The sequence below is a fragment of the Euleptes europaea genome, chromosome 9, assembly GCF_029931775.1.
Source record: "Euleptes europaea isolate rEulEur1 chromosome 9, rEulEur1.hap1, whole genome shotgun sequence".
Classification (NCBI taxonomy): Eukaryota; Metazoa; Chordata; class Lepidosauria; order Squamata; family Sphaerodactylidae; genus Euleptes; species Euleptes europaea.
Genome location: NC_079320.1, coordinates 9,010,005 through 9,035,398, shown reverse-complemented (window position 1 = coordinate 9,035,398; position 25,394 = coordinate 9,010,005). Strand labels below are relative to the sequence as shown.

The 25,394-nt window shown below is 46.6% G+C and overlaps 1 protein-coding gene across 1 annotated transcript in view; it reads left to right on the top strand.

Moving 5' to 3' along the window:
* The window catches only part of SLC4A4 (solute carrier family 4 member 4), a 210,406-nt gene that overhangs the window by 114,660 nt on the left and 70,352 nt on the right, over positions 1–25,394 (top strand). Inside the window, exons 5-7 of the mRNA XM_056855929.1 lie at positions 8,173–8,333; positions 10,464–10,643; positions 19,221–19,297. Of these exons, the coding sequence (XP_056711907.1) occupies positions 8,173–8,333; positions 10,464–10,643; positions 19,221–19,297 (418 nt within the window). The remainder of the gene's footprint in view (positions 1–8,172; positions 8,334–10,463; positions 10,644–19,220; positions 19,298–25,394) is intronic.

Here is a 25,394-nt window from a genome sequence, read left to right as displayed (position 1 = left end):
CCTATGCTACACAGGTGTTGTAAAACCAATTTCAGGCAGATTTCCCAGATGTGTATGCAAAGGGGTAAATGTGAACATTTGGGCCCACGTTTTTCTGCACAAAGTACCAGAATAATACCACTAATAACATAAGAACATAAGAAAGGCCAAGCTGGATCAGACCAAGGTCCGTCAAGTCCAGCAGTCTGTTCACACAGTGGCCAACCAGGGGCCTCTAGGAAGCCCACAAACAAGACGACTGCAGCAGCACCATCCTGCCTGTGTCCCACAGCACCTAATAGAATAGGCATGCTCCTGTGATCCTGGAGAGAATAGCTGTGCTTCATGACTGGCATCCGTTTTTACAAGTAGCCATGAATCGCCCTCTCCTCCATGAACAAGTCCACTCCCCTTTTAAAGGCTTCCAAGTTGGCAGCCATCACCACATCCTGGGGCAGAGAGTTCCACAGTTTTAACTATGTGTTGTTTGAAGAAGTACTTCCTGTTATCTGTTTTGAATCTCTCGCCCTCTAGCTTCAGCAGATGACCCCGTGTTCTAGTATTATGAGAGAGGGAGAAAAGCTTCTCCCTGTCCACTCTCTCCATACCATGAATAATTTTATAGACCTCTATCATGTCTCCCCTTAACCGCCTTTTGAGCACCAGCCGTACATTATGATGCCTACCTTAGGGATAGGTAGGACATGTTCAGATGCCCTAGAACCTGCTGGAATCTGGCCGGCTGCTTTGCACCAACTTGTACCCTTCCTGCTTCTCTCTTTTTATTCATGTCCCCTTTACAGCCCTAGAACAACTTTCTAGCCTTTCTAGAAGACCAGCCAATTTGGTTGATGCTGTAAAGGCGATAACAGAGCAGTTCCCTGAAAGGTAGAGCAGTTCCTCAGTGGAACAGGCTTCCTCGGGAGGTGGTGGGCTCTCCTTCTTTGGAAATTTTTAAGCAGAGGCTCAATGGCCATCCGTTAGCAATGCTGATTCTGTGAACTTAGGCAGATCATGAGAGGGAGGGCAGGAAGGGTTGCATCAGTGTTTGGCTCTCGTGGCCCTTTCTTACATGCCCAGGGTGATGCCGATTGCCACTTTGGGGTCAGGAAGCAATTTTCCTTAGGGCAGATTGGCCAGGGATCCTGGAGGTTTTTTTGGCCATCTTCTGCCATGTAGGGGTCACTGGGGTATTCCTGCCTTGTGCAGGGGGTTGGACTAGAATGCCCTGGTGGTCCCTTCCAACTTCTATGATTCTAACAAGAGGCTTGTGCTTGTGTACTGTGCTGTCAAGTCACAGCTGACCTATGGTGACCCCCTACGGTTTTCAAGGCAAGAGGCACTGTCTGATTACCATAGTCGGCGCATAGGGCCGTATCGAAGGAGACGGCCCTTCAAATATTGCTGCTATACAATCTTTAGGCACATTTTGGCGACGTGTTATCCCTTGATGTGTTTTTTAGGGGAGGGGGCATAGATGCGAGCAAAAATTATAGTGCTTTGTATGGTATTTAGGGATGAACGGTGAGTAAACCTCTCAGTATCTGGAAGGCAGGGCAGGGAAATGGTAACTCCGTGTTCAGAGGCAGTTTGCTTCCGATTCCCAGATGCTCTGCTTAAACATAAGACAGTTATCAGCATCACTCCCTGTTTTTTAAACTGTTAGGAACAGATTGCTGGACTGGGTGGGCCTTTGATCTCATCCAGCATGGCTTAAGTTAAACCTGAAATCCCTTAAAGAGTCCACACTGAGTCCTGAAGATTCCAGGTAGACTGATTTCCTGGAGCGGAGAATTCCAGCCTGTGTCCAGTGGTAGGAGTGAATCGGAGCACAACTTCTGTTTACCAGAGCTCTTAAGCACATTTCACCTTCGGGTCTCTTTGATGGACAAATAGCTTAATCTCCCAGGAGTGAATGCATTCCTGGGCCAGCATCTTCATTATATTTCCGTGCTACAGATGTCCTGGAAAAGGCAGCACGGTCTCTTCCTAGCAAACCCTTGGTACATTTGTGCCATTGCGTTGCAATTGAGTTAGCGTGGTGTAGTGGTTAAGAGTGGTGGACTTTGATCTGGAGTGGTGGACTTTGATCTGGAGAACTGGGTTTGATTCCCCACTCTTCCACACGAGCGGTGGATGCTAATCTGGTGAACTGGATTTCTTTCGCCACTCCTCCACATGAAGTCAGCTGGGTGACCTTGGGCTAGTCACACTCAGACCAAGGCCCATCAAGTCCAGCAGTCTGTACACACAGTGGCCAACCAGGTACCTCTAGGAAGCCCTCAAACAAGACAACTGCAGCAGCATTGTCCTGCCCGTGTTCCACAGCACCTAATATAATGGGCATGCTCCTCTGATCCTGGAGAGCATAGGTGTGCCTCATGACAAGTATTCATTTTGACTAGTAGCCATGGATAGCCCTCTCCTCCATGAACATGTCCACTCCCCTCTTGAAGCCTTCCATGTTGGCAGCCATCACCACAACCAACTCTTCTTCTTTTAATGCTCTGGTGCTCGGGCCTAGATCCCTGCCATTCAATAACTTTGGTTTGGACACCCGCTTTATGATAAGGCCACGCAGTGGGATTGTTGCAACGCTCATTTGTGCTGTGCTTCATCTTGCTTCTTGTCGTGGAGCTTGGTAGGGATGCAGAAAAGCTGTTAAGGTTAAGACGAGGGTGAATTTTTCGGTTAGACCTGGCCAGCAGCACTGGCTGAACCAAAGATTTGGTGGTGTATTTAGAAGAAGAAGAAGAAGAGTTGGATTTTATATGCTGACTTTCTCTACCACTTAAGGAAGAATCAAACCGGCTTACAATCACCTTCCCTTCATCTCCCCACAACAGACACCCTGGGAGGTAGGTGGGGCTGAGAGAGTGTGACTGGCCCAAGGTCACTCAGCTAGCTTCATGTGTAGGAGCTGGGAAACAAATCCAGTTCACCAGATTAGCCTCCGCCACTCATGTGGAGGAGTGGGGAATTAAACCCGGTTCTCCAGATCAGAGTCCACCACTCCAAAACCTCCGCTCTTAACCACTACACCATGCTGGCTTTAGGGTGAAAGGGGCCAGCAAGGAGGAGGAGTATGGGTACCGGGTGCTATCCTGTCACTGGAATAGGAAGAGGATCTGTGCCTCTGCTGTGTGTGTGTGTATGCATGTTCAGGCAATAAAATTGGGGAGGGAAGAACCTTTTTGTGCCATGCCGTTTGTTGGAGGAAAGATACTCTCTGTATGTGCGTGTCATCAAGTTGCAAGAGACTCATGGAGACCCCATAGGGTTTCAAGGCAAGAGACGAACAGAGGTGGTTGGCCATTGCCTGCCTCTGCATTGTACCCTGGACTACCTTGTTGGTCTCCCATCCAAATACTAACCAGGGCTGGCCCTGCTTAGCTTCCGAGTTCTAACGAAATCGGGCTAGCCTGGGCCATCCAGGTCAGAGCAAGTTAAACTATAGTAGAAGAAAATAATGCATATACAAAAAAGGATCAGGCAGAAGTAGAGTTACCAACTTTGGGTTGGGACATTCCTGAATATTTGGGAGGGGAACCTGGAGGGGTGGGGTTTGGGGAGGAGAGGGACCTCAGTGGGGTATAATGCCATACAGTTCACCCTTTAAAGCAGCCATTTTATCCAGGGGACTAATTTCTGTACTCTGGAGATCAGTTTAATTTTGGAAATTAGTTAGGGCTGACATATTTACTGGGGCTTCCTAGCCCAGTCTCATCAGAGCTTGGAAGCTAAGTAAGGTTGGTGCTGCTTAGTATTTGGATGGAAGACCACCAAGGAAGTCAGGGTTGCTGTGCAGAGGAAGGCAACGGCAAAACACCTCTGCTCACTTCACCATGAGTCATTTGCAACTGGACGACACACAATTATTATTATTCATATATAAGAAGTTTAAGGACAATAATATGAAAAGCAGTGAGGCAGTGTGAGAAGTGAATTGTGGCCATGGATTGGAAGGCAGTTTTGTGGAACTAAAGTAAGAAATGACCATGTTTAACAAATTCTTTAGCCTTGTTAACAAGAGTGAGCATGGCAAAAGATTAACCGTGGCGTGCGTCAGGGTTTATGCTTGCGATTGTGCCTGGTTGGAAGCATCGTAATGTTTCTCTAACGAGGATGATGAAGATTTTGCAGCATGAAGGAATAAAATTTCTGTTTATAGGGGAAATGCAAGGACTTGGTAAGCACAGTTTCAGGAGGGTAGATGAGCTAGATTCAAGGCCAGTTCACCTTAGAGACCAAGAGATTTTTTTTCCAGGTATAAGCTTTCGAGCATCAGTGCTCCCCTCATGAGATACATGTTGGAATCCAGTTTGTATCTGATGAAGGGAACGTTGACTCTCAGAAGCGTGTACCCCCAAAATCTCGTTGGTCTCTAAGGTGCTACTGGGCTCGAATCTAGTGTGGCGTACCCCCTTCGCTTCCTCCCCCACTTCCCCTCCGCTGTGTAATCGGTCGCCCTTCCTCTGGCCTCAGAATGGGGCCGGACCCGCAACTGGGGGTCTTGGCTTTCCCTGGCTGCCTGGTTCTCTCCTTTTCAGAACCAGCCAGCCAACTTCCTCCTCGGCCATCTGGGTGCCGTCCTTCTTATCCCCTCTTTCCATCACCATCCGTGCCCCCTTCTCCTCAGCTGGGGAAAAGCCCCTTTGAGTTGCCCCTGCTGGCCCACCCGTGAGCTCTAGCTCACGGCTTCTTAAACTTTTCCCACTCGCGACCCCTTTTTGCCTGATAAATTTTTACGTGACCCCGGGTATATAGGCATGGAAAATAGGTATACAAATCAAACATTTACTGATAATAAATCATAAAGAAATTTATTTTAAAAGAATTCTTTGGTATACATATAATTTTACCGTTTCCTGTTGCCAAATTTTTTGTGACCCCCACCTTCAGTTACGTGACCCCCATATGGGGTCGTGACCCACAGTTTAAGAAGCTTTGCTCTAGCTCTTCCTGCCTCCCTGATCCCAGGCGCTGCCATTCTCTGGTGTTGGGCTGTGCCCCCTTCAGCATCCTGCCTCCCCTGCCCCTTGCTCGTCAGGTGGAGCAGACCCCGACCTTGGGCTTCTGCTTCTGTTGGCCCTGAGGCTTCCTGTTTGGTCGAGGTCATCCGACACCTCTTCTCGTACAAGAGCCCGTTCCCTGCTGCACAGCCCTTGGGCGGTGGCCCCTGCCATGGTGGTGCTTCTTCTTCTGCTGCGAGCTGTCCGACCTCCCCCACCCCTCTGATCTCTTACAGGTCATTTGCCTGCTGCCTTTCCACATCTTGCTCAGTGGTAAGTGCAGTGTTGGCCAGCTGGGGCGATCCAGAGCCAACCAGAGGGGAAAGTCTGGGGAGGCCGTCCCCGGACATCTAGTTTTTGATATGCACAGAAGTTATGGGTAAAAAGGTAAAGGGTCATTCCTGACCCATGGGGTGATGTCACATCCCGATGTTTACTAGGCAGACTTTTGTTTACAGGGTGGTTTGCCAGTGCCTTCCCCAGTCATCTTCCCTTTACCCCCAGCAAGCTGGATACTCATTTTACCGACCTCGGAAGGATGGAAGGCTGAGTCAACCTTGAGCCGGCTACCTGAAACCAACTTCCGTTGGGATCGAACTCAGCTCGTGAGCAGAGCTTTGGACTTCAGTACTGCAGCTTACCACTCTGCGCCACGGGGCTCTATATGGGAAATTATGGGAGCTAAGTAAAAAAAAAATCGCAATCTTTTTTACTTAGAACCACTGAGGATCCTGTATGAGATGCAGGGCTTGCTTCAGTCTTTACATACCTGCAGTGTTTACCTATAAAGCTGTGATTCTTCAGTTGAACATGGGTCCTTTCAAAACCCGTACCCCAACACTCAGCATGAACCCAAGGTATATTACTGTATTCCAGGAGGGCTAAGTTTAGGATCTTTGTTTGTTTAAAAGGTCACTTTCTGACAGTCCAGCTTTTCTACATCCCTCAAAGATGTTGAGGTGTGTTTTAAGCCTCGAATGGTCCACCATGGAACACACCAAGTTCTGCAGCAACTCCCATATTTCACCTGTATTGTGATCATCAATCGATTCAAGAAAAATCTGTCCAGACAAATAGGAAGTATTTTTCTCTCTCGCTTTAGTTTAAGGTTAGGACAAAGGGCAAATGCTGGCCTGTGTTGGGGGAAGAAATTCCCCGCTTAAAAGCTGTTTCATAACCACATCCAGGGGCTGTAAATTCCTGACCTTGATGGGAGCTCTTTTACTTAAAATACCTGCATGGAAGGGAGGTGTCTGGCAGGGGCAAAATTAAATCTCCAGTCACAGCGGGGAGGGGCTGTGGCTCCCTCAGTGGAAGAGCATCTGTTCGGCATGCAGAAGGCCCCAGGTTCAATCCCTGGCATCTCCAGTTAAAGGGACTAGGCATGTAGGTGATGTGAAAGACCCCTGCCTGAGACTCTGGAGAGCCGCTGCCGGTCTGAGTAGGCAATACTGACGTTGATGGACCGAGGGTCTGATTCAGTATAAGGCAGCTTCATGTGTTCAATGATGGATGATCCAGTGCCTGCCAGACTCTTCTGATACCCATTCATTTCCAGATTGAAGGGGTAGGAAGATCATGCAAAGCGGAAGATGCCAACATCTGCAGCAGCAAAGTCCAGGCATCTTGACAAGCTATGGTTTTGGAAATTTCATGATGGTTAAGTGTGATATCTGTGATCAGCAAACCCATGTTGAAGGGCCAGCGCAAATCAGAATTAAAAAAACATGGTTTGAAGTGGATTAGCTAACTATACCAGAGGCAGTGTGATATGGTGGTTAGAGTGTTGGGCTACCATCTGAGAGATCCAAGTTTGACTCCTCACTTTGCAATGGAAACTCGATCAGTAACTGTGGACCAGTTTCTGAGGGTAGCTGTGTCGGTCTGCAGTAGAAGAGCTAGATACAAGTCCGGTAGTACTTTAAGGACCAACAAGTTTTTCAGAGTACAAGCTTTCAAGAGAGCCAGCCCTGTGTAGTAGTTAACAGCGATGGTTTGGAGCGGTGGACTCTGACCTGGAGAACCAGGGTTGATTCCCCACTCCTCCCCATGAGTGGTCGAGGCTAATCTGGTGAACTGATTTGTTTCCTTGCTCCTCCACATGAAGCCAGTTGGGTGACCTTGGGCTAGTCACAGTTCTCTTAAGAGCTCTCTCAGCCCCACCTACTTCACCGGGTGTTTGTTGTGGGGAGGGGAAGGGAAGGTGATTGTAAGCCGGTTTGATTCTTCCTTAAGTGGTAGAGAAAGTCGGCATATAAAAACCAACTCCTCCTCCTCCTCAAATCTCCCTTCGTCTAATGAAGAGAGCTTCAAAAGCTCATGCCCTGAAAATCTTGTTGATTTCTAAGGTTGCAACGGGACTCGTATCTAGCTAACCCTGGGCCAGTTACTGTCTTTGACCATAACCTACCTTACATGATTTAACCTATGATGATAAAGTGGAAGAGGTGAGACTGTTGTAAGCTTCTTCCAGTCCCCATGGGGGAGAAATGTGTGACCAACATATTTAAATTAATTTTTAAAAAATAAATCTAATCTAAATTTAATTTTATCTATATTTTAAAGATTTCCTGGTTGTGCTGAAAGTGACATCATCATATCACTGCCCCTCCCCTTTTCTCCCACCACCCAATTGAGCGGCAGTGGTAATGGCCTAGAGTTGCCAGGTCCCTCTTGGCCACTGGTGGGAGGTTTTTGGGGCAGAGCCTGAGGAGGGTGATGTTTGAGGAGGGGAGGGACTTCAATGCCATCTGGTCCAATTGCCAAAGCGGCCATTTTCTCCAGGTGAACTGATCTCTTTCGGCTGGAGACCAATTGTGATAGCAGGAGATCTCCAGCTAGTACCTGGTGGTTTGGAAATTAGCACGGGTGAAAGGTACACAAATGCACAGAGCCAAGTAGCAAAAATGCAAATGTTAATAAGTGCAAAACATCAAAGACAGCAGTGTGAGACAAATAGACCTAACAGCAGTGACTACACAATGTACACTAACAGCAGTGACTACACAATGTACAATATATACATGGATTATAGAATAACCAGGCAAAAAAGTCCTCTCTGCAGATGCTCCACGTTTCTGGAACTGCCTTTCTCCAAATTAGAAACACCGTGCTGGAAAACTGCAATTTTTGTAAGAGTATCCTTGTTACTTAATTTTTTCTCTCTTTCTCTCTCTTGCAGGTGGATAAAGTTTGAAGAAAAAGTGGAACAGGGAGGAGAGAGGTGGAGTAAACCTCACGTTGCCACGTTATCCTTGCACAGTTTGTTTGAACTGAGGACGTGTATGGAGAAAGGGTCGATCCTGTTGGACATGGAGGCCTCATCACTCCCTCAGGTAGTAGGTAAGCGCTCTCGAAGGCTGCACTTTCAGGAAAGAGCAGTTCTGTTTGACAAGAACCTCCTGATGGAATGTTAGAGTTGGTCACAGCAGGCAGGACTTCAAGTCTCTATGCCTCTTTTTTTGCACCTTAGGTGTCCCTAGGCAAGTATCTTGGGCATGCAGGAATGTCCTACAAATTGGAGGCCACAATATAGAATCATAGAGTTGGAAGGGACCACCGGGGTCATCTAGTCCAACCCCCTGCACAATGCAGGAAATTCACAACTACCTCCCCCCCACACCCCCAGTGACCCTGACTCCATGCCCAGAAGATGGCCAAGATGCACTCCCTCTCATCATCTGCCTAAGGTCATAGGATCAGCATTGCTGACAGATGGCCATCTAGCCTCTGCTTAAAAACCTCCAGGGAAGGAGAGCTCACCACCTCCTGAGGAAGCCTGTTCCACTGCGGAACCGCTCTAACTGTTAGAAAATTCTTCCTAATGAAATGTAATAAACCAGTACATCAAAAAGCAAAGTTAACAGTATAGGGAGCATATTGGGGCAATTTGTGGCATATTAGAGGAGGGCATGAAGCTGTTTCTGTCGGCAGCAGAGGTTAGGACTTTTAAATTAAATGGGTTTAAATTATGGGCAGAAAGGTACTGGATGGATATTAGGGATTTTTTTTTTTTTACAGTAGGAGTAGTTCAGCAGTGGAATCTTCTGCCTAGGAGGTGGTGAGCTCCCCTTCACTGGCAGTCTTTAAGCAGAGGCTGGACAAGCACTTGTCAGGGATGCTCTAGGCTGATCCTGCATTGAGCAGGGGGTTAGGACTAGATGGCCTGTATGGCCCCTTCCAACTCTATGATTCTGTGATTCTGTATCTGCTTACTGTGGAAGCACAGTTCCAGGTTTCAGTGGCAAACGTGTGAGTTACAACAGTTTCATTCCAAACATGCTTTAAAAAACAAACAAACCAACCAAAAAAGGGGTAAAGATTCTTAAGAAACAAAATTCTGCACTAGGGGTGTGCGTTTAGCTTTGCTGAACCAAAAAAAACAAAACAAAAAACAAAAAAAATCAAACAAACAAAAAACAACACAAAACAATTCTGCCCTTTAACAATAGCTGAAAAATCCTGAATCTGAAAAAAGCTGGAAAATTCGTATTTTTTTTGACTTTTTGGGATTCCTGATGGGCTTTAATACAAAGATAGAGGTAGTCCCCTATGCAATCACCAGGTCGTTATTGACCCATGGGGTGACGTCACATCCTGACGTTTACTAGACAGACTGTATTTATGGGGTGGTTTGCCATCACCTTCCCCAGTCATCTACACTTTATCTCCAGTAAGCTGGGTACTCGTTTTACTGACCTTGGAAGGACGGAAGGCTGAGTCAACCTTGAGCCAGCTACCTGAAACTGACTTTGGTCGGGATTGAACTCAGGTCGCGAGCAGAGCTTTGACTGTAGTACTGAAGCTTACCACTCTGCGCCACGGGGCTCCTTAAACTTCAACGGGGGCCTTTAAATCCCACTGCTCCATTGTAGTCTATGAGGAATCTTTCCAGGGCTTTTTTGGGGGGGGGGCTGTCTTTAAGTTAGAGGCACCAAATTTGCAGCATAGCTGTTGGTGATTCTCTTTATTAGAACCCCTGAATTTGGTAAAGATTGGGTCAGAGGGTCCAATTTTATTGGGTCCCTGACCCAATCTTTACCAAACTCGGGGGTTCTTGTAAGGAAAGTCACCAGCAGATATGCTATAAATTTGGTGCCTCTACCTTAAAAAACTCCCTCCAGAGCCCCAGAAAGATTCCTCATAGAGTATAATGGAGCCAAAAAAGTTCGGGGTTCACGAAAAAAGCCGGAAAAAAACTCATATTGGTATGGGGATTCGGCTTTTTTCAGAAATACTGAAAATTTGTAGAAGCTGTTCCCTGCAGCTTCTATGTGTGTAGAACGAATTGTGTTTGGGGAACCTGGACCAACACTTTAAAAACAGTAGTGTTTCATTTGTCTCTGTGCATATTGGGTAGAGTGGGAACTTTCTGGCCTAGGCGCATCCTTGTGACCCCTTTTCTTCTTCTCGATTTGTTATTTTTTTTCTCGTCGTCCTCCTCTACCCGCAACCTTTGTTTCCGTGTACCAGAGATGATTGTTGACAATCAGATCGACACGGGGCTGCTGAAGCAAGACATGAAGGATAAAGTCACCTACACACTGCTCAGGAAGCATCGGCACCAGACCAAAAAATCCAACCTGCGCTCGCTGGCCGACATCGGAAAGACCGTCTCCAGTGCAAGTAGGATGTTTACCAACCCCGATAATGGTAATGCAGAGGCCAGTGGGCTGTGGCCTTCCTTTAGAGACCCACCGACAAAAACTAACCCCACCATCATCTCATGGCAATGCATCTAACCTCACGAGTAGATTAGCAGACCATACTGACCAACGCATCAGTTATGGCTTCTGAAGGCTTCTAATGCTGTGGCGCATCGCTCTAACCATCTCTCTGCTGGACTAACAGGGAGAAAAGTTATGGGAGTGTTTTGTGGTTGTCTGTCTTCTAACAGAGCACATGTCTAATGGGGGGGGTAAACAAGTAAAACTTGAGTAAAGCATCTAGCAATACACACATGACATGCCCTTCGAAGGGTGAGGTGACCCCATGCCAAACCTAGGAGGTGAGTGGCGCACTGCTGAGTCTGGTCACCTCCAAGAACAGGTCTACAAAGGTTTTGAATGTGGGTCTGGATGGAATTAAAGATGGCCGACATATCGTACCAAATACTGATTTAGACCTCTGGAGGGCTTTCATTAGACTTTGGAGAATCAATTGGGAAAGGGCACATTAATTCTTCTATCTCTTGTCAGAGGTTTGAAAGGGGGTCGTGTTCCAAAGCTTCACAAATCAAACGGCTGAGCGCTGGCAACCAGAGGGAGTTGTAGGGGGTGGGGACCTACAAAAATAGGTGTAGAGGCAATGCCACAACATCACTTCCAGTGTGAACCCGGAAGTGACATCAGTGTGTTGGCATGATGCTCTAGGATTCCACCAAAACTCTATGGTTTTACTATAGAGTTTGAGTGGAATTCTAGAGCATCACACTGACATCACTTCTTAGTCCATGCCAGAAGAGTCACTTATCTCCCCCCCCCCCCCCGGCTCCAGGGCTGGAGGTCACATGCTACTACTATAATGGGAGACCTGGCTACCTTACCATTAACTGTTTGGGGTGTGAGGGAGAGCTCTGAATTCTCCTGATGTAAGTCCTGGCATGGATGAGAGGGGACTTAACCGTAATTCTTACAAAAATTTAATGCCCTCCCTTTCTGCCCTCACGAGGGCCAGCCATCAAGGTGACTAACAAATTATGTCCCGGGACGAGCCCCTCCCCGAGCCGCCCGGGCCGTACTCAGCCCCCACCAGACCCTGTGGGGGGGTCGCCACTCACCACTGGAGGGAGGGAAGACGAGGGCGGGGTGGCCAGCCCCGCCGACGGCCAGCATGGCAGTGGCCTTTCAGCCCTGTTTTCTTCCCCAGGGCCCCCAGGAGACGACACCGGCGATTGCCCAGCCGCAGCGCCGGCCGCGGCAGAAACGGCGCGCACTCCTGCACCCCGCCCCGCTCAACAGCTGAGCTTCGGACGGGCGCGGGTGGGGCGAGAGAGAGCGGGCCGGCCAGCTGCCTCATGGGCAGCCATGTGACCCGCCCTCGGCCCTTATTTGGGAATGTCTGGGGCGGGTCTAGGGGAGGAAGGGGCGGGACCTCTCTGGCCTGGAGGGGATATAAGGACAGAGAGGAGCCTTGGCCAGGGAGGAGTAGCAGCAGCACTGGGTTGTAGGAGCCGAGCTGGCTCAGAGCAACCTGGCTGCATCCGAGGGGGAGGCCAGCTCTGATTCCCCCTCGGACTGGTCTGAGACCGAGGAGGCTCCTCCGGCCAGACCCTCCTCCAGGGCAGAGACCCCGAGGGTGACGGCGGCGCCAGGGAGGCGTGACAAATTAAAACATTCACAATAAAATCACATTTTAAATCCATTAAAACCAATCCCCCAACATCAATAAAACAATTAAAGCCAGAGCTAAAACACATATGAAAGGCATTAAAAACAAGCATTAAAAACATTGGTCAGGAAGGAGGGATAACTGAGGGAATGCCAAACGAAACAGAAAAGTGTTCACCCACTGGTGGAAGATCGCAATAGAAGAGGACAAATCTCCTAGTAACAAATCTCCTAGTATTGTTCTCACCCCTTTCCCCAGGTGGTGAGAAGTTCTAGGGTCAGCACATCCCTCGATGCTTCCATGTATAAAACTCTCAGTCCCTAGAAAATTAGCTTAGCAGGGTGAAAGCTAATTTGTTCCTGGTTTTCTAAAAGTGATAAAATACCCATGAGGTTTGCAAAAGCTGACTTCCCGCCTAGGACCATCCTAAATGTTATTGTCTTTAAAGACTTGGGTCCGGGTTCCAGGACCCAACTCGTGTTCCCTGCAACTACAAAACAGCTGATCTACCTAACAGGGTCGTTGTGAGCATTATTGACATAATGTACATGAAAGACTTTGAACATTCTAAAGCACTCTGTGAAACTGTGAAGTGTTTTTCTTATCAGCATGGCCGAGTGCCCATATGTAGAGCAGATGTGTGCAGCAACTGCCCTTGATTGCGTCTCTCTGTGCGCGACTTTGTATTTCTGTGAATAAGTGGAAGGAACATACACCAGGACTGTAGAATTCCACAAGCTGAATCTCTCGTCTTGTGCAATAATGTAGGGTACCAAGTAGTTTATATGTGGGAGTGTGCGTGTGGGTGTATTTTTTCCCCTTGGAATTCTACACAGCCTACTCTAGATGCTTTGTCTTGTCCACAGTTCCTTTCAGATATACATCGGCCAAACTACATGGGTCCCTGCCTCCCAAGCTGCTCATAGTCTAAAATAACAATGAAACCATAATAAAATAATATCAGTAAATAAAAATGTCCTTGTGGAACACAGCATAGGATTAAAATTTAAAATCAGCCTTTGTAATTGAGAGTTAGTAGATTCTCTTTCCAGCAAGATGCTTTATTCAGGGTTGTTGTTGTTGTTGTTTTTGTGGGGAAGGCGAATCATTCCATGCAATATGTTCCATCGGTATGTGTTAAGAAATACTATTTTGTGACGCGAATGGTGGCAGTTCTGCATTGGTAACTGTACTGAGTAGGAAAGGATACCAGCCATCCGCTGGTGAGAGTTTTTTGGGAGGGTCCGGGGTGTTTTTTTTTGGTGCCATGGTGTTATGTCAATTCTGGGGGCGACATCATGCTGCTCTAGGAATCCATGGAAACTGTGGTAAAACCATAGTTTCTGCTGATTCCTAGAGCGCTGAAAGGTCACTTCTTGGTTTCCGCCAAAAGTTCTATAATGCCATCACACCAGTGGTGATTAAAAAATAAATAAACTTTTTGTCCCCTCCCCGGCTGCATGACTGGTAGCTGGCAATGGGAGCTGGAGGTGGGAGATCTCGACTTTCTGCTTCAGGCCACTGAGTTCTGTCAAGTTTTGTTGCTGAGGGTCAGGGGATGCTCAAGGACAGAAAAACGAGCGAAGTAGAGGCAGTAAGGAGGGGGGATTGGTTGAAATCACTGCTTGTTCTTCTACAATGGAAATGCCACTCGGTTGATGGAATTCTGTGGTCGGGGCATGCCCACGCCTGTATGTGACCCACCCGGTGCCAAGTAAAAGAGGGAGGCACATTACGTTTTTAATCATGGTGCCACCTGTCATTTTTGTAAGTATTTACACTAAAAATAATAAACTTACAAAAGATGGATTGCCCAGTTAATCAAATGCACCTTCCATTAATTAATCTACAGCCTTTAGAGGAGAATCATAGAGGAGAATCATAGAATCATAGAGTTGGAAGGAACCACCAGGATCATCTAGTCCAACCCCCTGCACAATGTAGGCAACTCCCTCCCCCACACCCCCTCAGGGACCCCTACTCCATGCCCAGAAGATGGCCAAGATGCCCTCCCTCTCGTGATCTGCCTAAGGTCATAGAATCAGCATTGCTGACAGATGGACATCTAGCCTCTGCTTAAAAACCTCCAGGGAAGGAGAGCTCACCACCTCCCAAGGAAGCCGGTTCCACTGAGGAAACGCTCAAACTGTTAGAAAGTTCTTCCTAATGTTTAGACGAAACTCTAAGATTGCTCATGTTCAGAAGCACAGAGAACTGAGAGATTGGGACTTGCTACAGTGCCCTTGGCAGATGCTGGAAAGTGCAGACAACCCCTGTTCTTTGAACACAGTGGTTCTGAAACATTGGTACTTTTTAGGGAAGCTTTCTCTGTTGAGGTTTGAGAATCCCTTCCAAGGGCCCCCCATCTCTATTGCTATCTTTGCTCGACCCTGCTTTATATTTATGCATGCCCAACTTTTCCTGCCAATCTTCTCTTGTTGCTATTTTACACAGCCCGACACCTTGACATGTAAAGGGGTTTTGCGCAAGGGAGCATCTCTTGCACAAACCTCATTCATATCAACCAGGCTCAGGCAGTCTCGCCACAAAATCCCATGAGCATATTGTACATAAGGGAGGATTTGAGAGAGAGCAGTTGAAATTACCAGATGATAACCTGGTAATTGGAACCTTACATGGTGCTGCTAGCTATCCCCAAGGTCACCTTTTCCAGTATGTAAGAAATATTGCATGTGCTGAACCTAGAGACACATGAGGAGGGTATCAGTTCGCTCAGGCGTATCTTCATGCCAGGATTGTATTTGCGGTGTCGTTGGTGCTGCAGTACTCCAGAAAATGAGATGCCCACCAGGCTGACAGAATGACTTGGGTCACATTGTTTATTTAAACTCCCCATTTTGTTTGGAGAATCAAACTTCTTAATACAATTTGGTGAAGTTTGGAACCTGGGCTCCAAGAGAGGAGAACATCATGTCCGAAGGCTGAAGTCTGTGGCTCAAAGCTAGAACCAGGAAACTCGGTGATTTCGGCTATAATTCTCACCGTCGACCCCTGGATGTGAAACAATAGTTTGGAAAAAGAAAGGTTATCATTTATTTATCACGATTATTTATTTAAAGTTGAAGTTGTTAAAAAATACATCAGGGAGGGCAACGGTAGACAATTAGGCACATTGTTGGAGCGAACAATGGAACTGTATTCATTTAAGCGTTCGCTTCCTTCTAAGGGGCTGAATAATGCATTAACTGAGTTTAAATATAATGAGAAGAGAGGGAGAAACATAAAGCATGGTGGTAAAAGTGGAGGTTATTCTCCGGGTGGTATTTAGGATAAGCAAGCGACAAGAGTCATTATCTCAGTATTTTGAAGTGTTACAAAATGAAGCATGTTTTATTCATTGATTCATGTATTGGTTAGGAATAACTGGTAAAATAGAAGTCATCTTTCAGAAAAGCAGGCTATCAGTTGATTTGCTGGTGCACCTATCAGAACGAGGCCATTGCTCAACATGGATTAAAATCCAGTGACTGCAAAGCTTATGGGCCCTCTCTAGGGTTGCCAACCTCTAGGTACTCTCATGAAAATAACCCAAAATATAATGGGAATCAAAATACAATAGTACCATAGATTCAACATCAATATTCCAAAGATGGTGTTTCACTGTTGTGTTACAATCATATATGTTGACAAGGTAAGTATACATTCAATCATAAATTCTTCATCAGTTCCTCTTCAATTACATATATTCTTAGTGTATGATCAATGGCCTGCAGCCTATAGTTTGGTACAGTCTCCTGTTAGGTAGGTACTGATCCTACTGCCTTAACAGGCTAGTTTCCTGCGATATACAGCATACAGGTTCTTGATGAAGACATAAGAACAGAAACGGCCGTCTTCCTCTTCGACCTGACATGTGTTGAATGCAAGGAATGTTGTTCCTGTAAAAAAAGATAAAAGTTGTTTAATGACATTAGCATGAGAATTTATGATTGAATGTATACTTACCTTGTCAACATATATGACTGTAACACAACAGTGAAACACCATCTTTGGAATATTGATGTTGAATCTATGGTACTATTGTATTTTGATTCCCATTATATTTTGGGTTATTTTCATGAGAGTGATTTTCTGTGTGTTTTTGGGTTTAACTAGTTAGTACACAGTCTATTTTGATATAACCTCCAGGTACTAGCTGGAGATTTTCTGCTATTACAACTGATCTCCAGCCAAGAGAGATCAGTTCCCCTGGAGAAAATGGCTGTGTAATGCCCATGGCCAATAAAAACCAATGATTAAATTAGATTTTTAAAAATTGAACCTTTGAAACTTTTTAATTTAGTAATTAATTTATCCTTTAGGTTGCTGACAGAAGTGGGGCAATTTAATTAATTCCTCCCCTCCCCGCTGTAGCCTACTGCACTCCTGAAATGCTGCGCCTGGGGGACAGGGAACCTGGAGAAGCAGAAGCAGGAAACTAGCCGTCTGCAATGGGAGTGGGGAATTGACAAAACTTTGCAGGCCTAACAGCACATTCCTGACTTCTGAGGATGGAAATCCTCAGAAGGCCAGGAAGGGGCTGTGCCGACATTGGGGGGGCCCATGCCAGCGTCCGGGCTACTTACGCTCCCGTAAGTGGCCCCAGCGCTGGCAGAGAGGCCCAGACCGTCCATCGTTTTTTTTTACCCCATCATCCAAATTCACTGCCTTGAACCACAAATCAGAATACTCAGATTGCGGAGGCTTAGTTAAAAAAGCAATTAAAACAAATGTATAAAACAAACAAATTCCTCGAGGACGATAACAGTGTAGCTGGAGCCTCGCCCATCCTAACCGGAAGTCCCCCCAATATATGAGTGGGTTGCTAAGCCAAAGCTTTGCAGACAAAGTCCTACAAATCTTGGCTGAATTTTAGCTGGTTTTACTGGATTGTCTAGGATCAAGCAGCAGTGACAGTCTGTTTGCTCAGTGCATGCACAGCCACTAGGAGTTGACAGAGTCAGATACCTGAATTTTCGCTAACTGTTTTTTCATTCTATGGTGTGTTATCCTGGGCGTCTGAATGCTCTTCTGTCTGTCTGGCTTTTGCGATGGCTTCGGGCTTTTCTCGTTTCTCCTCCTTAATACCGCTGTCTTCCTCCTCCTTCTCGCCACTGCCTCTGACTTCTGCTTCCGCCTTCTGCTTGCAACGCTAAAGCCCGCAACCCGCTAGAGAGTTCAGTGCCCTGCCTAGCAACCCGCACGCTGGATGATGAAATTCGGGTGCAGCGCAGCCCCAGTGTGGGATGGCTAAGTAAGTTGGTGCTTGGCTGGGTTCCTTTTCCGGGGGGATGGTGTGCATGAAGGTGGGTTTACACCGGGGGAAGGAGGAAGGACGGAAAGGTTATTCTGGTGATAATATGCCAAAATGTGGGCCGCGGAGTCTCCTGTCCCAAAATAGATGCTGCGTAATGCCTTCCATTGGGATGAAACCAAATGACACAGGAACACATGAAGCTGCCTTATACTGAATCAGACCCTTGGCCCATCGAGGTCAGTATTGTCTATTCAGATTGGCAGTGGCCTTCCAGGGTTTCAGGTTGAGTTCTTTCACATCGCCTCCTACCGGGTCCTTTTAACTTGTGATGACGGGGATTGAACCTGGGATCTTCTGCATGCCAAGCAAAGGCTCTTCTGCTGAGCCACGGCCCCTCCCTACACAATAATTGGTCCCTATAAAAGGTATTGTGTGGCTTTTGGTCTAGGATTTTGCTTTGACCAGTGTCTGCAACTTCTTTCTACTTCGAGAATTCCTTTAAGGAATTATTTCTTTAAGGAAAAACAATCTCTCTCTCTTGCCGGGGAGGAGGGACTTATGATTTGGAGTTTGAATTGAGCCTGACGAGGCATGGGGGACACTATGTGCTAATCAGAACTCTCTTTAGAGTGGAAAAGAGGTGTGCAACATCAGTCCTTGTGGTTGGCAAATGAGACGGAATCTGGCTCGGCTAAGCCTCGTGTAAATAGAGGAGCGCTGCCGTCTGCCTTTGCTGTGCCAACAAAGGATCCTGATGATTTCTACTAAAGGAAGGATTTCTGTCAACAGAGCACAACTTCCTTGCCTCTTCCCTTCCACTGCCACCCCTAACATCCCCCCAAATGCTGTCCCTGGGGGATGGAGAACCCCCAGAAATAGATTAAGTGGAGAGTGGAAGGTCTGCAGTGAGAGGGGGGAATCAGCGAAAATCCTCCCCTTCCTTCAGCAGAAATCCTTGGAGGGATCCAACCTTACTTCTTCTTCCAAAATGGAACTGGGGCTGTAATCCTAAACAGGGAATATGCTGAGCTCAAGTTTACTTCTGAGTAAACATGCTTGGGATTGCAGCACACAGCTGCTAACTCCTTAGGGCATTTTAGATTAATTCCATTCTTTCCGATCTCATGCTTTATTTTTTATTTGGTAGGCAGTCATTGAGAGCCTGTCATTGCCACCCATTTCTTCCGCCATCTTGGAGATAGCTTTTGACATGTAGCTGTAAAAACTGCAGCATGCCGGGTATGGTGGTCTCTTTTGTTCCCTGCTGCTGGAGATAGGGAGCCATTTAAACAGTGTCCCTCAGGGTATTATTTACTAGTTGTCCATAAGCTATAGCTGATACAAGCTGCTTCCCGCCCAGCGTAATGTTTATTATGTTGTCATTTTGCCGGTCAAAAAGGAAGTATGGTTGACCACAGCCTGTAGCAGTTGATAGAGAACTATTGGTGGATGCCCTCTAAATATATTTTGCAGGTTGTCAGGGTTGGCATTTGTTTGCAGCTAGGGGACGTTTGATATCTTATTCTGGGACTTCAAGCCCCCCCCGCATAATCCCCAAATGGGTCCAGTAGCTATGTAGGCCGAGCCTCTCTGTCCATTCCCTGCAAAAGATGCTTTAACTGGTCTTGATCTCGTCCTTGCAGGCAGCCCGGCCATGACGCATAGAAACCTGACTTCTTCCAGCTTGAACGACATCTCCGACAAACCCGACAAAGAGCAGGTAAGCCAGGATCCCTGACCTTCATTCGTTGGCAGAGCGTGATGCTCGAGCAGGAGAGGAAAGTTTGAGGATGGGGGGAATGAATGAGGCAAGATGGCCACTTGCCACGTTGGAGCATTGGCGATTTCTAAAACTTTTGTATCGCTTCCAGCAATGAGCGGTTTCTGGTTTGGCGGTTTAGTGCTTTGTCTAAGAGATCCGTCAGCTTCAGATTTATCATTCATGCAGTCCCATTTTTTCTTCCTGCTAGGAAAAAAATTCAGCTGAGATTTCTCGCTGTATTTCACTTAAAGGTGAAGTGTGCCGTCAAGTTGTAACCCCAGGGACATGGGGTTTTCAAGGCAAGTGATGAGCAGAGGTGGTTTGCCATTGCCTTCCGCGGCATGGCAGCCCTAATCTTCCTTGGTGGTCTCTCATCCAAGTACTGACCCTGCTGTTTCAACCAGAATCTGGAAAATGTGGGCAAAACGTGCGGGGAGAGTGAGGTGACCTCTGAAAGGTGGGAAAGGCATGCGTAATCAAAAGGAAGCCCCGAAGCAGTGAGCGGGGGTGACCGTGGGGAAACGTTCCTGCATAAAATGCCTATGTTTACACAGTTGTATGCATGTAGGTTATGATCCAGCCTGCATTTGAACACATCTAAGGCAGGAAGTTAGACTTGTACATGCCCCCACCACATGCATTCTAGGGGTTCTATGTGCAATAAGTCTGGGTTATGTTCTTGGGGTAAGTCTGGGTTATGTTCCTGGGGTATATAAAGTTTTTATTCCAGTGCTGGAACAACACTTTCTAGTTACCCCATTATTCATCATTCAGAAAATGGGAAACAAATTGATTTATATCAATTGTTTAAAGATTTTCTTACTTTCTTTCTCTTTCCTGGGTGATTTTAAATCCTTGATTCAGACTGTGTTTCTGTAATTCAGCCCTCCCTGTCAGTCATACTTTCAGTTTGCAGGCTGAGCCAGGGGTGTTTCTTTGCAACAAATAAATTGTGTTTCTGCTCTTTGTGGCCGGCTCATAATCTGGTTGGGGACCGCCCTGCAGGAACGTGGTTTCAAAACAGTGGCCTTAGCTTTGCAATATTATAAATAAGAAGATCACAGTCAGCACTGGCAGTAAACAGATTTGATTTAACCTATATTCTAATACGGTTTTATTAAAAAAAAAAGAGGCAGAGATTTAAAGTTGCTGGAGATGCAGTTTTATTGATGTGTTTTCTGACCTTGCATGTGCCTCTGACATTCTTTTCTACCTTCCATTCCTAAACTAAAAGGTAAAGGTAAAGGTCCCCTGTGCAAGCACTGGGTCATTCCTGACCCATGGGGTGACGTCACATCCCGATGTATACTAGGCAGACTTTGTTTACGGGGTGGTTTGCCAGTGCCTTCCCCAGTCATCTTCCCTTTACCCCTAGCAAGCTGGGTACTGATTTTACCGACCTTGGAAGGATGGAAGGCTGAGTCAACCTTGAGCCGGCTACCTGAAACCGACTTCCGTCAGGATCGAACTCAGGTCGTGAGCAGAGCTTGGACTGCAGTCCTGCAGCTTACCACTCTGCCCCCAGGGCTCATTCCTATACTGCTTTTATCTAAACTTTAGGCCTTCCTAGCCAAGCTGGACATAATAGCATCACATACCTGCTTCAGCTGGATATCGTGCACCAACCACAATGTATTTGTGATGTGAATGAGCCTCACATTCTTAAGCTTATGTGCTTCCTTCCTCCTCTCCCTGTGTTTGGTGCTGCAACTGAAGATTTACTAGTCTTTGGCTGCAATCCTGGGGGGGGAGGGCGAATCTCAGTAGGATCTGGGGTGACCTCCGCACTGGCGTAGGTGCCACTTTATCACGGCGCAAGGGCAAACACGCTGGCATCCGGGAGCGATGGAGCTCCGCTGGCCCCTGCCGCAAGCGCGGGCAATCCGAGAACGAAATCTGGGAAGAGAATGGTCGCCCCGGCGTGGAGGAGATGTTCCCCCTTGAGTGGCGCAGCCTTGCTGTTTTTAGTGGGGCATTTCCCCCATTTCCCCATATTTTATTTTTTAAAAACTTTTTTTCCCTCTGCGGCAGCCAAGAAGCCACTTCCGGCCACCGTGGATCTACCCCCCTTTAGGAATGGGCTGCCCGATCCAATCACAATCATTGCATCTCCCAAACTGGACCATTAAACAAATTAGGGTTTGTTTTCTGCCCACAAAGCAGGATTCTGAACCACAATTTAATTCTGGGAAGAGGGGGTAGCGGATGTGGACTATGAGGCAGGCTTACAACACAATCAAGATATAAGTCCATTAGTGCCATAAAGACCTTTGTCAGATACTAACCCATCAGAAGGGTGCTTTGACTCTCAAAAGCTGATACCCTGGAAAGCTTGTTGGTTTTTAATATTTTTGCCAACTTCCAGGTGGCACCTGGATAGGTTGCTGACCTCCAAGTGGTAGCTGGAGATTTCCCGCTATTACATATAATCTCCAGGCGACCGAGATCAGTTCACCTGGAGAAAATGGCCACTTTGGAAGGTGGACTCTATAGCATTGAAGCCCCTTCTTCCCCAAACCTCACCTTCTTCAGACTCCACCTCCCCAAATCTCGAGGTATTTCCCAACCCAGAGCTGGCAACCCTACACCTGGATATAACCCACTATTGCAGTTGATCTCAAGATAACCAAGATCAGTTCCCCTGGAGAAAATGGCTGCTTTGGTGGGTGAACTCTATGGCATGATACCCTGCTGAGGTCCCTCCCCAAACCCTACCCTTTCCAGGCTCCTCCCCCCAAATCTCCAGGTATTTCCTAATCCAGAGCTGGCAAGCTTAGTCTTTAAGGTGCTACTGGACTCCTCTTGCTCTTCTACTACAGGCCAATGTGGCTACCCACCTGAGTTTTTTGGGCTGCCAGCGACTGATGTAGGTAGGGCTTTTTCCTAATGGGCAGACTTTTCTCAGCCGACCTAAGAATACCTCTTGTCCTCATTTTCCTCTGATTGTGCTTCCTAACAGTGGAGCGTCACTTTCACTTGCAAAAAAGAACCTGTTAAATAACAGTGATTCTTTTCCCCCCCCTTTTTAATCCTTGGCTATTCTACAGTATGTTCAGGAAGGGAAAAAAAGACAGAATTGCAGTGGGAATGTTAATGACTGTTGTTATATTTTCACAACGATTTATGAAGTCAGTAGGTGAGCCCTGCTTTTTTTGTGATCAGGGTTTTTGTAAAACGGTGGAAATGGAGATGTCAAGGCCCAGAAAAGAACCTGAACAACTAGGGGGAAAACCGTTTCCCCCTGTTTCCCAAGGCCTCCCCCACCCCAATTTTTCCAATGGAAAAGTTGGAAATTTTGGGGAGTACTGAAAAAAACAACTCCTGTGAAATATTTTATCTTCTAGAATGAGGGGAATGTTTTTTAAAACAAGGTGGTCATACTGCAAACATATACAGCTCTTGTCCAAGATGCATTTCTGCACCTAGAAGAATTCCAAATCTTCATGAGGGGTGTGCTGGGTAATCTGCTCTCAGGATTTCTAGCATTTAGTCGCATGCCTTTATTGGCATATAAAAAAAGATTGTACATTAGGATGAATGCAAGCAAAATAAATAAAATTAAACAAAACATTCCCAAATCAGCCATTAAGGAATGCTACATACCATTCACGATATCTGATTGCTGACTGTAAAAACCTGGCAACTGATTCAGTTATTTTTGGATTTTGTGTGGCCATAAGGGAAGATGTCCTAATTTCATCAGAAAGATCAATAGGAATTTCTTTAGATTCCCTGTATTGCCTCACAGAAAAGTCAGCATTTGATGTGATCAGGTGCATAGAAATGCTGGAGCTCAGAAGCCATGCAAGTAGTAGATGTTCTCCCTTGAGTTGGGAGTCTTGGCTAAATAGACAATCTCTGTAACATCTCATCCACAAAGCAAAGAGACAATCCTGGCTTTCCTCCACTTTGCTGGAATAGGTGTTTCAGAAGAGCCAAGGAGACATCATCTTTGATTCTGCAGGGAGTACCCATTGAGAAACAGCAGCATCCTCACAGGGGGATGATTGATTTGGAGCCCCTTAATAGTTTGCAGAACCTCCCAATGTTTTGTGATAGGTTCCTCACATACTCACACAACCCCAGCAACCATTTTGTTGTGGCACACACTAATAAAGGAGTTGCGTGCTATCAAGTCGCAACCAAATCATGGCAACCCCAAAACCGTGGCGTTTTCAAGGCGCAGGATGAGCAATGGTGGTTTGCCATTGCCTGCCTCTGCATAGCAACCCTGGACTTTCTTGGTGGTCTCCCATTCAAGTCCTAACCAGGGCTGACCCTGCTTAGCTCCTGAGTTCTGATAAGATTGAGTTAGTCTGGGCTGTTTCAGCTGCCATTGCTCAGTATCAGCCAGCTTCATTCGGCCCCTGGATCAATGATTCTGCCCTGAGTCTTGATTTACCTTCTGCATTCCATTCAGAGAACAATTGCTGGACAACTGGAAGACTAAATGCTATAGATGAAGCAAGTGGGTACCAGGAAATAGATCAATGCACACTACATTGGGGATCACTGTTGTAAGCTGTTCGGATATTTTTTTTTAATGGCCCTGCCTGTTAACTTTAGCCAGCATGGCGTAGTGGTTGAGAGCAGTGGACTCTAATTTGGAGAACCGGGTTTGATTTGCCACTCCCCGCATGAGCGACAAACTCTAATCTGGTGAACCGGGTTTGTTTCCCCACTCCTCCACGTGAAGCCAGCTGGGTGACCTTAGGCTAGTCACAGTTCTCTCCGAATTCTCTCAGCCCCACCTACCTCACAAGGCATCTGTTGGGAGAGGAAGGGAAGCCGATTGTAAGCTGGTTTGATTAGAAAGTCAGCATATAAAAACCAACTCTTCTTCTTCATCATCATCATGACCATCATCATGATCATGATCATGATGATCATCAATTGTAATACCGGGATATCTCCAGGTCACACCTGGAGGTTGGCAACCCTAGCTCTAGTCCAAGCTTTATGCATAGTCCTTGAAGGAATGGATGGCTTTGGAAGCATTTCTCTGTGTGTCTGTGTTAGAGAAAATGGAGTTTGGAATACACATCTTTTTTTTTTTAATTGACTCTTTGACTCTCCTCTCTCATTGTTTGAAAACAGAAACAGACCTCAGATTCTCCCAGCATAAACCCCCCTCCCTGCTCTTCAGAGAGCTCCTCTCATTTGAGGATTATGTGGACACTCCATAGGCAGCTGGGCTCTTATGCACCCTCCCCGCCCTAACAATGTCAGCATTCCCAGGACTCGGCAGAAATCTCTTCGTTCTCTGCCCTTTGTCAAAATGTCCTTGGCAGCCTCCGCAGAGGATGAATCCTAGGGACTTTTCTTCACCCTCGACAGCACTCATTTGAAATACGGAAAGGTTAACGAAATGTTTGCAAAAGCAGTGTCGGCTGGCTGCACTCCTCCATCAGTTTTCATGAAGGGCCGTATGAAAATGATGGAGAATGTGCGTTGACGTTTGCGTGGTCGTTAGAGCATGCCGCAGAGAAATAGGTTCCTCTTTCAGAGCACGTGCTTAAGATGCAGGATGTGTCTCGGTGAGTGTGGCCAGCTGGACTTCTGAATGGACGATGCACACAAGAACCCCCTTCTTATTTGTCCCTGACTCTTGTGTTTCCATATCAACAGGAAAGCGGCTTTTTTGTCATTGCCAAAGCTCGTCCTAAAGTTTAAAAAGAAATTGGCCCGGATAAAGGCCATGCTTGGCCTATCAGAGTGACGTCCAAGACTTCCTGTTGCTCGGAGCTCAGCTCATTGATGGATTGTTGAAGGGCCTTTTTGCTTTTTTTTTCTTAAGTCTGCGATTCTTTAACCTTTTCCAGTTCCTGGAAGAGGCTGGATTCATCCTGCGGTACTCAACGAAAAAGATCTTCCTTTTGCAGAACTGTTCGAGTCTTCCACTTGTTCGAAGTGGTGCTGGTGTACGGATTTCAGGCAACTTTTTTTCGTGAGGCTGAATTTCTGATTTCCACGTCGCTCCTAAAGCAGAGGAGGGCATAGTTTATTGCAACTTTAGATCACTTAACATTTAGATTCTGGTTTTAGTTCCAGTCAT